The following is a 17,535-nucleotide window of genomic DNA, read 5'->3' as shown; positions in this document are numbered from 1 at the left end:
AAAAGCCTCCGAAATAAGCACGAGACGTGAGCGTAGGTGTGAATATGAGGAAATTTTGTATACATAAGGGCAAATTCAAATTCTTTATTAGAGTAGGCACTTTCAGGGTCCAATAGAGATTTTTGGAAGTGGTGTAAGGAACTCTGATATCGTTTTCAGTCCCTTGTTTATGAATCTTGTGAAAAACAAATTCATCATCATCATCATTATTTCAGCCACAGGACGTCCACTGCTGATTATAGACCTTCCCCAAAGAAAAACAAATTAGTCGGATCTATTTGGGCTTACTTTTTTGTACTCTTTGTCTTGTCTCTTATTTTTCTCATTAAAACCATAGAGTCAATTGCATGAGAAAAAAATGAGGGTGGGTAATTCAAAACTGTTCAGTTCTCTAGTCGGCCATAGTTCAATATTTTCACCTACTTAGTTATTTAATTATTTTCTGTTCATTAGGAGTGTCTCAATCTACACATTTTGACTAAGCCAGGGTCCATCCACAAGGTGCACTAACGACCTCATAAAGGTAGCAGGAAGGCGCTGGATGCAAGCCGCTACCAACCGGCCGTTGTGGAAAATTCATTGGGGGAGGCCTATGTCCAGCAGTGGACGTCCTATGGCACAAATAGATATCATAACTTTTTCACAGTTCTTGACATGAAAATATTTTGGTAGGATTTATTGTTTCACCATAACGACTTTACATACTTAATTGAAAACCCACAACGAAATACGATGAAAGCATTCAGAAACATTAAAAAGATAAGTTAATTTGTTTCCAACAATGAACATGTTCCGCCTGTTTGCTGGCGTGTGTGGACGGCTCAGTGGTAAAGAAAACAGTTGCCAAGTGTGAGTCGGGCTTTATTAAACATGTTCTGTACTATTACTTTATTTATTTAACTAGCTTTTGCTCACGGCTTCGCCTGAGTGAAATATAAAATCTTTCTACCCCTGTTTCACTACCAAAGGCTGGTTTTAGTGTCACGCGGACTGTCAGTGCGGATCGCTCCGCACAGCCGATTTGTATGAACTGCTAAGGAGCGGAGCGGTTCCTCCGGACCGCATTACTCTAAAACGCTCCCTAAAAGTTCATACAGATTGGCCGTGCGGAGCGGGTCCGCACCGGACGGTCCGCGTGACACTAAAACCAGCCTTAGGGGCGGAGTTTCGTAAAATCCGTTCTTAGCGAATGTCTACACCGTACAAATAACCTACCTGACGAAGTTGAAGTTTGTAGGAACTAAGGGAGTAAGGATAAGGATGATCCTCTTCTAGGGACTGGACCCGCGATTGCCATTGGCCCTGAAAGATGTCAAGTGTGAGCTAGCCTTAAAAATCATGCTGTATTTTGTAAATAATAATCAGGAAATATACAGTGTGAGTCACGTTAAAGTGTACATATGAAAATAGATAAAACTAGACCTATTTTTATCGACAAAAAAGAGGTCAAAAATTTTTTGAGATTTTTTTTTAATTTTTTATAGAAGTTTTTTTCTTCCAATTACTTATTGTAAAGAAAACGTAATAACTTTTAAACTAAGCGGTATATCCTGATAAAATAAATCAATAATAATGCTAAATAACAGGCAATACTGAAAAAATACATAAGATACCCAGAAAANGTATTTGCTCCTGGAAATCATCATCTCATATTGATGAGCTGATGATAGAAGGTAAAACTCCTTAATGCTTAGGAGTTGGATGATAATTATTTTAATTTTATAGATAAGTATAGTTTCTAAAGTTATTCAAGTGTTTACATCAGATATTCATCATCTCATCATGATGAACTGGTCATGGTAGGTACAACTCCTTAATGCTTAGGAGTTGGAGGATAATTCTTTAAATATTAAAGGTATAAATAGACCAACAGTTGTATTCTTTCATGTTTTTAAGGTGGGCTGACGGTTTAAGGTCTTTTTAGGTTTCCTATATGGTAACCTGTATTTTGTAGGGAATATTATTTTACACTAGACATGAAGAATATGGTCTCAATGTACTGCCTACCTTCAGTGGTAACATCAAGGTAATAATTAGTTAACTAAAAAGCAAGAAATAAGTAAAATTTTATTTAAAAAAAATAAAACCGACTCCAAAAAACCTACTTTTTAGTGTAGGTTTTTTGGAGTCGGTTTTTTTTTATAAAATTTTACTTATTAGGCGCATTTATTCGCATACGGCAACCGACTCGCTAATGGACTACTTCTCATTATGGCTACTTCTCATTTTGGCTACTTCTGATTAGGGCTACTTCTCACTTGGGCTATCAGGTTTGTATTAGATAAGAAGTCAAAAGTATTTTGTTTGAAATTCGAATTACAACGATCTGTTTATTGCGGGACACTGCAAATGGGATGTTCATCTGAACGTTATTATTTAAACATGTACCACATAATACTAGATAGTACTAAATGGTATCCTGCAAATAACAGTTCCTGTAAAAAACAGGATGTTACCGTGGGAACAAGAACTTACACTAAAGTCACGCACAGGGTACAGGTACAGAGTACTCCTGCGCATATCACTTGGCAATATGAATAATTAACATACCATTGTTTTTCATGAAGTCGAAATTGGAAGTTACGTCTATTTGTCTCACATTTTTCGGTGGAGATTTCAGAAATATTGGAGTTATGTATGTAACCTGAAAACAAAAACACTAATGAAGAACATGCAGTTAGTACATTACTGCATAAGTACATATTATGCAGATGGGATATTAAGTAGAAGTATAGGTACCTATGGGACAAAACATTAAAACAGAATGATTGTCCCAAAAACAATGCGTAATTATTTTGTGACCTCGATACGCCTATAATAGCTTCCTTATTTATCAGACTCTGACTCTGACCTTGATAAAAAAGACTCGTTTTCTGACTATGTTTTTTTCGGTGTTGCCTATTTTAACGTAATAACATGTTTATCTATGCGTCAACTGTTTGTAATACCTACCTATACAAAGTACAAACCAAACGTAAATCTAATTAGGAGAAGTATTGTAAATCGTACTGATTATAAATCTTATCTGGTTAGGTCAAAATATGAAGTCCAAACTTTCCTTATCATATTAAAGTAGACATATCCGCAAGTATTTATAGCAAATAATAAAAATAAAAGAAAAAGAAAACTGGTAAAAATGATTCCGAAGGTGGAAGCGAGCTACACCTCCAAATTCTGTTATAGAGACAAACTTAGATGATGGTAGTTGATAGCTAGACGGACTTAGAAGAAGTAAACAAGACAAAATTGTGTTTTTACTGAGAACCAAACCCGGGGCCTCTTCAAATGGAAACATTACAATAAAAGGTCTTGTAATATAATTTACACAATGCTTAGTATTCTGCTAACATTTTTAGCATGCAAAATGGTCACTCTCTGGATCTGATACACTAGTTTTAGATTACCACTAGACCACAAAGGTGTAATAAAGTATAAAATGTCTTACATCATGCTGAGCATTAGCCAAGTGTCGGACGACTCCTTCCCCAAGGATTGTGTGGCTCTTCCCAGGCATCGGGAACACCACGAGGATCTTGTAGGCAAACCCTACGTGGAGGGATGCCAGCAGTAGACATGCGATCGAAAATTTCTGGAAAGGAAACGAGTAAAATATTTTTATCACATTTTAAAAATACTCTGTCTAATTTTTTTTGACAATTTTTTCAGCTATCAGATATCTTTTAACTGCAGAATAAAATTGGGATTTTGACATGACGTATCCTGCCGATTTTTGATATTTTTTTTAATCTTTTAAGTAAAGAATAAGTTTGGCACATTGTCAGTTTCAGTATGGGAAATAATATATCAAAATGTAAATTTTATTCTTGTTAAAAAAGAAATCTGACGATTGAAATACCTATTTCATTCTTCAGATAAAAGTTATTCAATGATTGAAAAATCACTCCTTGTCTGTAGACAGCACGTGAATGCTTTGTGCAATGATTGGTTTAGACACAAAAGCATTAATAGTAGGTATTTGGCAATTGGATGACAAATATTTAAATAAACTAGCTTTAAGGATAACTTACCATTTTGCACTTTTAATTCACATAAAATATATTCACAGAATGTAACAAAAAAAAATTAAACAAAAACCACTTCACACCCGTCCGTTGCGTAACGAAGACGCCATGTGTGTGACCGGTGTGTGAATCAAATCAGTTTTCCTGTGTTATTTGTAGGCCGCTAATCTTACGATAATGGAGATAATACACGAATACGATAATATTATAACTTAACTGCCTAGATCGGCTACCAGGCAATAAATATTATTATGATTGTGAACAAAAACGATCTAGCATGACAGCGCAATAATTAGTTTGACTAATCGAGTAGAGATAAATTAATTAAGACCTAGTCATCATTATGAAGCACTAGTTTGATTTCGAAAATGCATCATAGTCCAGTGAATAAAGCATTATAGATGGAAATCCGTGGAACACAATTTCTGACTTTAGGACTTTATTTAGACTAGTTAGGAGGTGAACATAGCAAAAGTCCCCGCCCTTAGCCCTTGAGCCGGCGGGGTGAGGGGGGATTAAAGGTACCACTTTTCAGTTTTTCGCTTAATCCTCAGAAACTATGCGTCCTAGTGACATGACTAATATGAACCAAAAAAAGCTTATTCAATTTGCTACAGGTGAGATAGTCAAGTTTTTCTATATCTTGTATAGTTTTTGCGGCATCTGTTCTTGAAGATCTGTAATATTGGAAATTTTATTTTTGTCTTACATGTTCCCATCAGGAGAAAATCAACTAAATCAACATTGAGCAAATATTTAAGACATTCGGAAGCATGTTAAGCTTAGTTCCAGGGATGGGGCCTGCACTGTGCGTATATTTAGACGAATCAATTGGAGCCACTTTTGACTCTTCATCACTCAAAAACTACTGTGCATTAACACTTCAAAGAAANTACTCCTGTGCGTTGAATAAATTGAGCCGCAAACCATAAAAAAAATGATAATTCAATATTATGTGCTGTTAGTAGAATTTTGGGTCAGAGGGTAGGGTTAAACAGCTTTAGTAAATAAGCATTGTTGTTATAATAATTAATTAAGACGTGTTACAAACTTAGTTACAAAAAATAATAATCTAGTAGTCTTAGTTCCAAAAAACAAAACAAAACAAGCTTTCATTGAGAGCAGGGAGATAGTGTCAAAGTAAATAATTCCTTAGATTTACACCAAAACCAGCTGGATTGTCAACATAATTGTTGTTTGAAACAAGGAGGATTGTCAACATAATTGTTGTTTGAAACAATGGAGGCATGAGCGAAACAACTTGTTTCGCTCATGCCTCCATTGCGCTGTACCATCGACTAGTTTCTTACAATCGAATCGGGCCTGGCTGTCCACACTGTCCAGGGTTGAACCACAGATAATAGCGGAACATTCATTTCAAGACAACCCGCCATGAGAACGGCAATTCAGAAGTTTGGCAAGGCTAGTACTTATTCATAAGATTGCAGAGCAAAATGTAGGTACTTACCGATCGAGGTGCTGCCCATTGTTGTGTATAATTAAGTTGCTCATTTTCTAACACCATAGAACCACCAGCCGAGCCTTGGCCGAGCCACACAAAAACAGTAAATCCCAGGCTGAGTATGTCGTTATTGCAATCAATCAGAGTCCGTTTGAATAGCCAAGTTTGTAGTTAATAAAGTTCCGAAAATAAAAGCTAAAACACAAACGAATCACAAAGAAGGATCAAGCAAGACAGCAACACAGCAAGAGTGAGTGAGAGAGAAAAGGTGATGCGAGTGAATGACAATTTGACTAACAAATAGGGATGTCCATTTAGAATAGACATAATCGATTAAATTGATCGTTTTTGAAAAATTTTATTTTTAAACATTGTGTTGCTATAAATATTTATTTTATTTATTTAATAGGACAACCAACAAGACATACACTGGAAGACAATCAATATTTACAACGTATTTAACTTAATCTAAGTGCTGCCTTAATTATAGGTTGCCACGGCATGCAATAGTGGACTTATACATAAACAGTGTCTACACTTAAAGAAAAGAGTAAATATGTAAATGTAGGTAAATAAATGTGATTAAATATACATAAAAAAATGCAATAATCCACTGAAGCGCTGCGGGCGCGGCGGATCTGCGCCCGTCTAAAGGTCTAATGATTAGACTCTAGTCTAATCGATCATACCATTATTTACTTAAATCGAATTAAAAAAGCGCATCTCTGTCTCTGCTCTGTCAATATGTCGGTGACTTTGATTTCGTTTAAATACTTTTAAAATATTTTTTCGAACTGCAACTTGTCCGATAGGTTTGGACACTTGCAAGTAAATAAATAAAATATACATAAAATTATGGTACATACTAAGTCTTTGAAAATCTTAGGGCGATTTTTATCAATGTCCTTTGTCTGCTCGATTGCATTGATGGTAAGGAGCAATGGTATTATCTATAATATCATTGGTAAGGAGGGACTGTTCTAAATACATATTATGATAGTTGAGATGGTTGAGAATATTTCCGGGTCGATCGCTTCCACCTTCGGCCTAGATAGTACCTACCTACCTACTTATACGCCAAACTATCTTATGATTGTTATGCATTGTTAAGTAGGGTTATAATACCTAATTATGATTGTTATGCATTGTAAGTAGGGTTATAAATAATTATAATTTACATAAGCAGCAGGTCGGTTATTTTTATTTAGGCAAATGTAATATTTTAAAAGACAATACGTACGATCAGATATTAAGATCAAAGATAAAGATTTCTGCTGTGAAAAAAAATATAAAACAGCTAACTTCTATATCAAGTTCCAACGTCGCTATACGTACCTACCTACTTAATGCTACTGGATTATACGTTCATAGCTCAGAAGTTTAGTCCTTTTTCAGCAGTGTTTAGTAAGAATATTATTACAAATGGGCTTTTAGGGATTTTGTTCACATGGAATAAACGACAAAGTTCTTAGTTACTTATCCAATAGGTAGTAGTAACATATATGTAGAAAACAGGAACTTAGATGCCAACGAAAGAAAATAGGCTATCAAATGTTGTTTTGGGGACTTACCTTTATAAAAATATCACATTTAAAAATTCATACCATTTGTTGTTATTTAAAAAACAATGTCAATTTTGACGATTAACTGAAAGTCTATTATCTATGAATATAGTAGCGATATATGGTATCCAGCGGCAATGGCAGTGCAAAATTTTGACAATGACTGTAGTTATCATACTTCGAGTTTGTCCATGGAGACGGCAAAAGTCCTTTAGTTGGCCATAAAGTAAACTTAACGGAAAATGTTACTTAATTGATACCGAGGCGCAACCTGGAAGCATTGCTAAGTGTGCTCCTCGTTACTGGTTCATCGTTCGTCATCGTCATTGTTCGTAAAAACCGGGTCGCGGCAGGCAAATAATAAAATTAGTCTTATGTCTTCTCCCTTATTAACTTCGATGGATAAATAGTTAAACCTCCTTGCGCGTAACTGACGTTTGTTGGAAAACCGATTTTTTCAGGCCATCGGATTTTAATTTCAAAAGTCATTGACCAATCCCAGTTCATATAATAACTATTATGACGTTTTCTATTGGCCAAAAGATTTAACTCTCTAAAAATCCGCGTGCAACCATATCCTGCTTAAATATTGTGCACTTTATTCAGCACAGATTAAACAAGCTAAATGACAAATAGAATAGATTGAAATGACAGATTGCACTTGAATTACCCTACTTAAGTTTCGATTTGTACAATCAAACATCTCTACGTGCGATGATTATCACGTATCAAATCATGATTAGTGAGTGACAGACAGTTTCGGTTACCTCAACGTCATCTTGATTAGAAATTCTGGTATCCTAGATCCTTTTATTTATTTACATAGGTAATAATACAGATTCTTTTAGACATTATAAAATGAACAAAATGGAATGCAATAAAGATATTGACTATTTTTTTATTATTTTTTTAAAATCCAATTTTGATTGGAGACTTCAGCTCGGAAATCCCCTATTGTTTAAAGGCTTCAGCTTGGAAATCCCCTATTGTTTAGAAGCTTCAGCTTGGAAATCCCCTATTGTTTAGAAGCTTCAGCTTGGAAATCCCCTATTGTTTAGAAGCTTCAGCTTGGAAATCCCCTATTGTTTAGAAGCTTCAGCTTGGAAGTCCCCTATTGTTTAGAAGCTTCAGCTTGGAAATCCCCTATTGTTTAGAAGCTTCAACTTGGAAATCCCCTATTGTTTAGAAGCTTCAGCTTGGAAATCCCCTATTGTTTAGAAGCTTCAACTTGGAAATCGCCTATTGTTTAGAAGCTTCAGCTTGGAAATCCTCTTTTGTTTAGAAGCTTCAGCTTAATCCACAAGTTATGTAAATAAAACAATGCATTTTTATATATCATGTTTATTACTACATTACATTACATTATTACATTAACAGTTCTATTCCGTTTAATATAAACGACAAGAACTTCACTTGTTGGTATGATTTAGGAACTAATTTTGAGTATTAAACCGATGTGTCAAGTTCGTTCACTCTTTCTTTACTTTACTTGATTTCTTCTTGAATATTATTCTAAATATTGCTCTTATTCCTAGTAAGATAACTACTATCAAGGCAAGGAGATCGAGATACATTTTCTGGTAGAAAGGTACGCTTAATGCTGGTGAGCGAAGATGGGGGGCGCCGTTAGTCTTGACCACGTGCTCCACCCAGTGCACCAGCTCCTTGCCAGGAGGCACTGGGCGGTCGTGGTATATCAGTGATAGTTGTTTCACGTTATTGGAGTATCTGGAAGCATACAAAGTAAATATGAAACCATGAAACAAAAAAAATTGCTGAAGCATCTGATTGCTAGTTCCGAGAAAGTTAGAATGAAAATTAAATCGAGAGGAATTCATAATACATTCCTTCCTATCTATGGTGTCCTCTGTCTAATCTAACATGAAAATAATTGTTTTGAAATTAGTGAGCATAAAAAGGTTCCAGTTCTATTTCCCACTCATTCATCAAAGTTCTTTTGCTATCTTTTCATGATGTATGGGGATGTAGATAGAAAAAAAATGGATTTTGGATTGGAACTCACTTTGGATCCCCGATAATATCCTTGATGGCTGCTCCAAGCTCGGGGGCCATGCCGTAGGACAGGTCGACTCTCTTGGCAAATCCCTTGGCTACGGCCCTGTTCACGTTGACGAACTGATCAGCAAAGACTGGAATTCCAATGACCGGCTTTCCAAAGTGGATGGTCTCGGTGGTGGAGAGAAGACCTCCGTGCGTGATGAAGAGGATACAGTTGGGGTGCGCTGGAAAATACAAATTAGTATTCAGTTATAGATAATATGTAGGTCTTCTGAAAAACTCAATGTGAGCTCAAAGATATTATGAGAACAGATAGTAACGCGTGAAGAAATTGAGGAATAAGGTTAGGAAGAAAAAATTACCCAAGATGCTAGGCTGAGGAGCCCACTTAAGGATGTGCACGTTGCTCGGCAGTCCAGGCAACGTCTCTTCGAATTTCCAAATAACTGTGTGTTTTAGTTCTCCGAACATCTTCAGGAGACTCTGCTTCAGTTCATCTGGCAAGTCCTTACTTTGGATGTTGGACCCCAAGCTGAAGTATATGACGCCGTGCTTGGCGTTGTCCATCAGGGTTTGTAAGTCCTGTTAGTGCAAAAAGTGTTGTAAGTTTTTTTGTATGATAGAATTTGAAATTGTTCGTTGACAATGTTTGATCACATAATATATGTATATCATATTATGAGGACGTATCACAGAAAAAACAAAGTGAAGGGAAGAATCCCGAGATAAAAATTAGAAATAGGCTAAACAGTTAAGTAAATATGAAGGTCGCGGGAAGAACCTGGATGCTGGCAGCGCAGGACCGGTCGTTGTAGAAATCCTTGGGGGAGACTTTTGTCCAGCGGTGGGATGTCCACATTTGAAACGAAAATTTATTCGTTTAATTGCATTATAATCTCAGGAATTATACACAACAAACCTTAGGAAGAGGTGCCAAGTTCGTCTCAATATGGTATCCACCGACGTTTATGTAGCTCTGTGGCAACGACATGGGCTGGCCTAATGACACGTGAGAATTTCCAAGCATGAGGGAAGCGTTGAACGCCAGCTCTTTATATGCTGGAGCCTCTCGACCTCTCATTTTGAAATATGGAGTGAGTTCAGCGTATGCTTTCTCCTCGAAGCCTTCTATAAGACTGAAATATTTACATTTCAATTTATTAGATGTATCAACTTTAAAGTCAAACATAAAAGTAGCTGTTCAGAAGTGTTTATTCTATTATACTTACAATTTCTTTAAACCAAATCCAAATATTTGGCTTCCGAGTTGTTGAAGCCGACCAATGAATGAGAAAGGAGGAATATTGGAGGAAAGTGTATCCGAAGTGTAAGCAGGGTTACAGGCTTCGTCGATGAGGCGCAGCACCAGCCAGTGGGGCTCGACGGTGGACACCCAGATGTGTGGAACGTTGAAAATTGCTGAGAATCTGAAACATTGAACATGTCATTCTACGTTATTTAATTGAGTTTTGTAATTCACAATTTAACAACACCTAAGATGATTGCGATCGTACACGTTAATGGGCATCAAGACAGAATATTGCTATTCGTGAAATTCAAACTAGCTATTTTACAGAAATCATTGGTGAATATTTAAACATTGCAATGAGATTAACATGTGATATCGTAAGAGGAGGTATGTTAATCAAGGCTACTTGGTGTATTATGTTTGTCATATTAATATGTCAGTGATCGCTTAGTGTATGTAATATTTTACCTTGAAGGACGCAGACTTGGATACGGACACTACTGCCCCGCATTGTTGTACTGAACTAAGGCCCAGAACAGACGGTGAAACGCAACGGCAACGAAACTGCAACTGCTAGTTACTTTTGTGTTGCATCAAAGTTTCTGCCATAGCGTCTGTTGAGAGACCACACATGACGCGACCAGTTTGAAACTTTCAGTTTCAGTTACATTCATAAGAATCATCAGAAAGTTTCAGTTTCTTTGCAGTTGCGTTTCACCGTCCTGTTCTGGGTCTAACGCTTGGAGTGGACAGTGACTCACCCAGAGTACAACTCGCTGAACATCCACTCGGCGATGACGACGTCGAACTGCTCGCTGGTGTCTGACAGCAGTTTCTGCACGTTCTGGTTGTGGTACGTCATGTTGTGGATTTGCAGCATCGTGTTGAAGATCATGGACATATCCATTTCACCATTATTGTCCATGTGAGTCTTGATGTTCAACATATCTGCTGTAAAGTTGAGGAGAAAGATATTATGGCTACTTCTCATTTTGGCTACTTCTGATTAGGGGTACCTACTTCTCACTTGGGCTATCAGGTACGTATTAGAATTACATAAGAAGTCAAAAGTATTTTGATTGAAATTCGAATTACAAATTCGAACGGATCTGTTTTTTGCGGGACGCTGCAAACGGGATGTTCATCTGAACGTTATTATTTAAACATGTACCACATATAATATTAGATAGTACTAAATGGGATCCTGCAAATAACAGTTCCTGTAAAAAAACTAGATGTCACCGTGGGAACAAGAACTTACAATAAAGTCACGCACAGGGTACAGAGTACTCCTGCGCATATCACTTGGCATTATGAATAATTTACATACCATTGCTTTTCATGAAGTCGAAATTGGAAGTTACATCTATTTGTCTCACATTTTTCGGCGGAGATTTCAGAAGTATTGGAGTTATGTATGTAACCTGAAAACAAAAACACTAATTAAGATCATGCAGTTAGTACATTACTGCATAAGTGCACATATTTGATATTATGCAGATGGGATATTAAGTAGAAGTATACCTATGGGACAAAACATTTATACAGAATGATTCTCCCAAAAACAATGCGTAATTATTCTGTGACCTCGATACGCCTATTTCAGCTTCCTTATATCAGACTGACCTTGATAAAACATACTAGTTTTGTGACTTTGTTTTTTTCAGTGTTGCCTATTTTAACGTAATAACATGTTTATCTATGCGTCGACTGTTTGTAATACCTATACAAAGTACAAACCAAACGTAAATGTAATTAGATGACGAATTGTGAATCGTACAGATAATTATCTTATTAGGTCAAAATATAAAGTCCAAACTTTCCTTATCATACTTATAAAAGTAGAATTTACATATCCGCAAATATTTATAGAAAATAATAAAAATAAAAGAAAAGAAAAGCTGGTACAAATGATTCCGAAGGTGGAAGCGAGCTACCTCCACATTCTGTAATGGAAACAGACTTAGATGATGACAGTTGATAGCCAGACTTAGAAAAAGTCACCAACAGAGAAAAAAACTGTGTCTTTACTGGGAAGTGGGAACCAAACCCGGGGCCTCTTCAAATTCAAACATTTCAATAATTTACACAGTGCTTACTATTCTGCTTACATTTTTAGCATGCAAAATGGTCAGTCTCTGGATCTGATACACTAGTCTTAGATTACAACTAGACCACAAAGGTGTAATAAAGTATAAAATGTCTTACATCATGCTGAGCATTAGCCAAGTGTCGGACGACTCCTTCCCCAAGGATTGTGTGGCTCTTCCCTGGCATCGGGAACACCACGAGGATCTTGTAGGCAAACCCTACGTGGAGGGATGCCAGCAGTAGACATGCGATTGAAAATTTCTGAAGGAAACGAGTAAAATATTTTTATGGAAGGAAACGAGTAAAATATTTTTATCACATTTTAAAAATACTCTATCTAATTTTTTTGGACAAATTTTTCAGCTATCAGATATCTTTTAACTGAAGAATAAAATTGGGATTTTGACATGTATCCTGCCGATTTTTGCTGATTTTTTAATCTTTTAAGTAAAGAATAAGTTTGGCACATTGGCAGTTTCAGTATGGGAAATAATATGTCAAAATGTAAATTTTATTCTTGTTATAAAATAAATCCGACGATTGAAATACCTATTTCATACTTCAGATAAAAGTTATTCAATGAGTGAAAAATCACTCCTTGTCTGAAGACAGCACGTGAATGCTTTGTGCGTGCAATGATTGGTTTAGACACAAGCATTAATAGGTATTTGGCAATTGGATGACAAATATTTAAATAAACTAGCTTTAAAGATAACTCACCATTTTGCACTTTTAACTCACATAAAATATTCACAGAATGTAAAAAAATATATAACAAAAAACACTTCACACCCGTCCGTTGCGTAACGAAGACGCCAGGTGTGTGACCGGTGTGTGAATCAAATCAGTTTTCCTGTGTTATTTGTAGCCCGCTAATCTTTATTGATAATGGAGATAATACACGAATACGATAATATTATAACTTAACTGCCGAGATCGGCTACCAAGCAACAATTAATATGATTGTGAACAAAAACGATCTATCATGACAGCGCAATAATTCGTTTGACTAATCGAGTAAAGATAAATTAATTAATACCTAGTCATCATTATGAAGCACTAGTTTGATTTCGAAAATGCATCAGTGAAGTTTAAAAACAATTAAAAGTATCATTTTATTAAATATGCTAACGCGTAGATCTAATATTAATTGATCGGTCTTGTTGACACTTTGTGACAAACGCCCGTATTCATAAACGATGCATAAACGATGCTCAAATCAAATCAAGTCATTCTTTCTTTATTTATTTGAGTAGACTAAATAAATTAGTAGGTACTTACAAATCGTCAAATGCTCCTAGGCAGCCTATACATACATGTTTCATTCTTTTTTTGGCCTACCAGCGCATTGTGCTTGCTTAAATGAAGCAGTAAATCGAACGCACAGCGTTGATTAGAGCTCTGTGATTGGTTCGTGTGTCACCCTGTGCGTCCACGCGCACTGTGAGACCTCATAGTAATGTTTTTGAATACGGGCGTTAGTGACAAAATATGATAATGATTTGGTATTTGTTTCTTCTGTGCCTTTTCTCCTCTATGGCCTTTCAACGATTTAATTATAATTGTAACATCAGTTTTACTATGTTTTGTGTAATGCGAACATACCTTTAGTTTCCAAGAAGGCGAAATTGGCGGAGGCATTTTTCGGCGGAGTTTTCAGAGGTATCGGCGTAATGTATGTGATCTGTAATAGAAAAAAATATTTTAATGAAAAAAGAGGTACCTACCTATAGAATTAAAATCAAATCCTATATCATACTCGTATTCATCATCATCTCAGCCATAGGACGTCCACTGCCTATAGTGGTGCCTGCCATATAGGCCTCCCCCAATGCTTTCCATGTTGCCCGGTTGGTAGCGTACTCATATCCTATATCAGGGTTTCCCAATTTTTTTTGCCAAGGAAACCTAATTGATTATACTTTTCCTAGCGGAACCCCCGTACTACTCCGCCCGCACTCCCTGCCCCTCCCTTGTGCGTAAACAAGTCGGTGCGAGCGAACAACGTCGGTCACGAAACGTGGGATAATATTTTTTACGGAACCCTTGCGGCCTTTCCACGGAACCCCAGGGTTCCGCGGACCACCTTTCGGGAACCGCTGTCCTATATCATACTCGGATTGCTGATAGAAAAAAGCTAACAATATTTATTTATTTTAGCAAAACACTTGTAAGCTTACAGAACAATATGAATAAATAGACAATGTGGCATCTTATTTATTAGTCTCAAATCGGTATCTATGTCATGATAAGATGAAGCAAAGTCAACACCTATTCCAATATTCGGGTATTTTGTTCACACCAGCGTTTTTTATTTCCATACAGATTGCGCATCTGTAAAGAAATTGTAATTCGACCAAACCGCGACACGTGTTCGTTTTTACGAGCGCATCTGACTGGTGTCATAAATCCGGCGCGCAATTATTAATACAGGTCGCCATGTGCGCCAGAGACGCTTCATACTCAATTCATTTGTTTGTTTGTGTAGTAAGAACATGGTTTCAGGAATATTGTAGAGAAGATAACATATCAAGCCTTCTTCTCAGCACTTGCCAAATGTTGGTCTCGAAGCGCTGGTAGGGTAAAAAGATTATGAGACATGTAGAGGCTCCTTAAGAGCAAAATGACGACTTGTAAGAACTATTTATTAGTCTAAACAAATAAAGAAATTTTGACTTTGACTTTGACTTTGACTAACATTGCAAATTGTGACATTCATACGTGCCAAAATACTGGTGAAAATTGAATTAATATTTTTGATTTGACATCTTATTTTGTAATGGAAGAGATTTTGCAACAAATGTAAATTAGTCTGATATGCTGCGTACGTAGATAGACGGCAATCATAAAAATCCAGTGGCGAGTCTCAGTTAGTGCGTTAACAAATGTAGAGATTATAGATCGTGGTAAAATTATTCATTGGTCTTAGTTAAAAAGAAACCTATATCAGACTTTATGAATCACTTTTTATCTCTCTTTCCTACTCACCTGCTGAAAATCAGCGTCGTGGGATACTCTATCAAGAAGACCAATGTCTTAAGTTGTGTGTGTCAAATAAAATATACTTACTTACCTATACTAATATTTTTTTCTAAGAATCCAATTGATCCGCTTCAANTTAGAGCTCTGTGATTGGTTCGTTTGTCACCCTGAGCGTCAACGCGCACTGTCTTACCTCATAGTAATGTTTTTGAATACGGGCGTTAGTGACAAAATATGATAGTGTTTTGATATTCAAGCATGTTCTTCTGTGCCCTTTCTCCTTTGTGGCCGATGTCACCAATTTAATTTAGAACGTCAGTTTTACTATGTTTCGTGTAATGCGAACAAACTTACCTTTAGTTTGCAAGAAGACGAAATTGGCGGAGACATTTTTCGGCGGAGTTTTCAGAGGTATTGGCGTTATGTGTGAGATCTGTAATAGAAAAAAATGAAAAATGTTTATTTCGTTAACAACAACAATTAATAGGATTTGAGGTGGACTCTTTCTTGTAAGTGCAATGGCACCTGTGCCAGAAGGAGTCGCTCTCAAATCTCAAATCAAATCTCTATAATTAATCTCTAAATAATCAAATGAAATTAGGTATAGAATTAAAATCAAATCCTATATCAGACTCGTATTCATTATCATCATCATCTCAGCCATAGGACGTCCACTGCCTAGTGCTGATAGAAAAAAGCTAACAATATTTTATTTATTATTAATGCAAAACACTTGTAAGCTTACAGAACAATATGAAAAAATGGACAATGTGGCATCTTATTTATTAGTCTCAAATCGGTATCTATGTCATGATAAGATGAAGCAAAGTCAACACCTATTCCAATATTCGGGTATTTTGTTCACACCAGCGTTTTTTATTTCCATACGGATTGCGCATCTGTAAAGAAATTGTGTAATTCGACCAAACCGCGACACGTGTTCGTTTTTACGAGCGCATCTGACTGGTGTCATAAATCCGGCGCGCAATTATTAATACGGGTCGCCATGTGCGCCAGAGACGCTTCATACTCAATTCATTATTCGTTTGTGTAGTAAGAACATGGCTCTGGGCAAGGTTTCAGGAATATCCTCGTAAGACGAAAGAGTAAATTTTGTCGACTGCTAAGTATCGTCGATACTTCGAAATCACCTCCGAAAATGTCTCGGCGTTACTGACTACAAAGTTTCAGTTCCTTCTGAGGCACATCCGGGCTTACGAGGATATTGTAGAGAAGATAACATATCAAGCCTAACATTGCAAATTGTGACATTCATAAGTGCCAAAATACTGGTCAAAATTGAATAAATATTTTTGATTTGACATCTTATTTTGTAATGGAAGAGATTTTGCAACAAATGTAAATTAGTCTGATATGCTACGTACGTAGGTACTATAGATGATAGACGGCAATCATAAAAATCCAGTGGCGAGTCTCGGTTTTAGTGCGTTGACAAATGTAGAGATTAGATCGTGGTAAAATTATTCATTGGTCTTAGTTAAAAAGAAACCTATATCAGACTTTATGAATCACTTTTTATCTCTCTCTTTCCTACTCACTTGCTGAAAATCAGCGTCGTGGGATACTCTATCAAGAAGACCAATGTCTTAAGTTGTGTGTGTGAAATAAAATATACTTACTTACCTATACTAATATTTTTTTCTAAGAATCTAATTGATCCGCTTCAAGTTTGCAATATTTCAACCATAATTATTATACGAGTACGAAAGAAATACAAAGTGAAAAATCACTTGTTGTTGTTGTGAAAAACACACAAACCCAAAAATTAGCTATGAATTTTTCCTGAAAGTACGTTTTGTAACAAATATTATATTCTAAAACCTCAATAGCTCAACTATCATCCAGGTAAAATTAGATCGCATTGTAGGGTAGACTCTATTCTAAGTGGAATATTGGACGTGTGCAGCACACAGCCGAAATAGTCCCGGAACGTCCGCGGACACGTCACGGCAAGACACATCGCCCAGCGCCGTTTGTGTGTTTTGTCAAAGATTGTGCAACCCAGAAGGTCCACTGCAATGATATTTAGGTTATTTCACCTATTCTGTATTAAAATTGTAAGTTTTCGAGTTCCATGGCTACACAGCTAGAGCATGTCACTAGTGTTTTTTGTATAACTCAATCTTC

At 36.4% G+C, this 17,535-nt stretch overlaps 2 protein-coding genes across 4 annotated transcripts; both read right to left on the bottom strand.

The window, feature by feature from the left end:
* Positions 1-2,501: 2,501 nt before the first annotated feature.
* LOC114366668 (uncharacterized) lies at positions 2,502-4,246 on the bottom strand. Its single transcript, XM_028323611.1, has 3 exons — positions 4,029-4,246; positions 3,446-3,589; positions 2,502-2,644 (listed from the first exon to the last, which is right to left on the bottom strand). Exons 1-3 carry the CDS (start codon positions 4,029-4,031, stop codon positions 2,522-2,524), a joined length of 270 nt encoding a protein of 89 aa, XP_028179412.1. The 5' UTR covers positions 4,032-4,246; the 3' UTR covers positions 2,502-2,521.
* A 4,173-nt stretch (positions 4,247-8,419) lies between these two features.
* On the bottom strand, positions 8,420-15,826 carry LOC114366667 (UDP-glucuronosyltransferase 2B1-like). Of its 3 annotated transcripts, none has more exons than XM_028323607.1 (9): positions 15,742-15,826; positions 12,523-12,666; positions 11,645-11,738; positions 11,076-11,265; positions 10,295-10,492; positions 9,985-10,201; positions 9,428-9,647; positions 9,070-9,289; positions 8,420-8,774 (listed from the first exon to the last, which is right to left on the bottom strand). In XM_028323607.1, exons 1-9 carry the CDS (start codon positions 15,775-15,777, stop codon positions 8,516-8,518), a joined length of 1,578 nt encoding a protein of 525 aa, XP_028179408.1. In that variant the 5' UTR covers positions 15,778-15,826; the 3' UTR covers positions 8,420-8,515. The 3 variants fall into 3 exon arrangements, with proteins under 3 accessions (XP_028179408.1, XP_028179409.1, XP_028179410.1); XM_028323608.1 differs by lacking the exon at positions 15,742-15,826 and adding an exon at positions 14,011-14,089; XM_028323609.1 differs by lacking the exon at positions 15,742-15,826 and adding an exon at positions 13,126-13,376.
* Between the last annotated feature and the right edge of the window lie 1,709 nt (positions 15,827-17,535).

Source organism: Ostrinia furnacalis, unplaced genomic scaffold, assembly GCF_004193835.3.
Source record: "Ostrinia furnacalis isolate ACB-3 unplaced genomic scaffold, ASM419383v2 OfSCF0657, whole genome shotgun sequence".
Lineage (NCBI taxonomy): Eukaryota > Metazoa > Arthropoda > Insecta > Lepidoptera > Crambidae > Ostrinia > Ostrinia furnacalis.
The sequence above is the reverse complement of the archived record's forward strand: the minus strand, read 5'-3'. Positions and strand labels throughout refer to the sequence as shown.

Bases quoted from the DNA above. Each gene is read 5' to 3' on its own strand.
- LOC114366668 (XM_028323611.1), bottom strand. The intron at 2,645-3,445 runs GTAAGACATTTT...TTTTGTTTTCAG, and splicing joins TGGCTAATGCTCAGCATGAT to GTTACATACATAACTCCAAT.
- LOC114366667 (XM_028323607.1), bottom strand. From the start codon at position 15,777: ATGTCTCCGCCAATTTCGTCTTCTTGCAAACTAAAG. The intron at 12,667-15,741 runs GTAAGTTTGTTC...CGTTTCCTTCAG, and splicing joins CGTCTTCTTGCAAACTAAAG to AAATTTTCAATCGCATGTCT. The intron at 11,739-12,522 runs GTAAGACATTTT...TTTTGTTTTCAG, and splicing joins TGGCTAATGCTCAGCATGAT to GTTACATACATAACTCCAAT.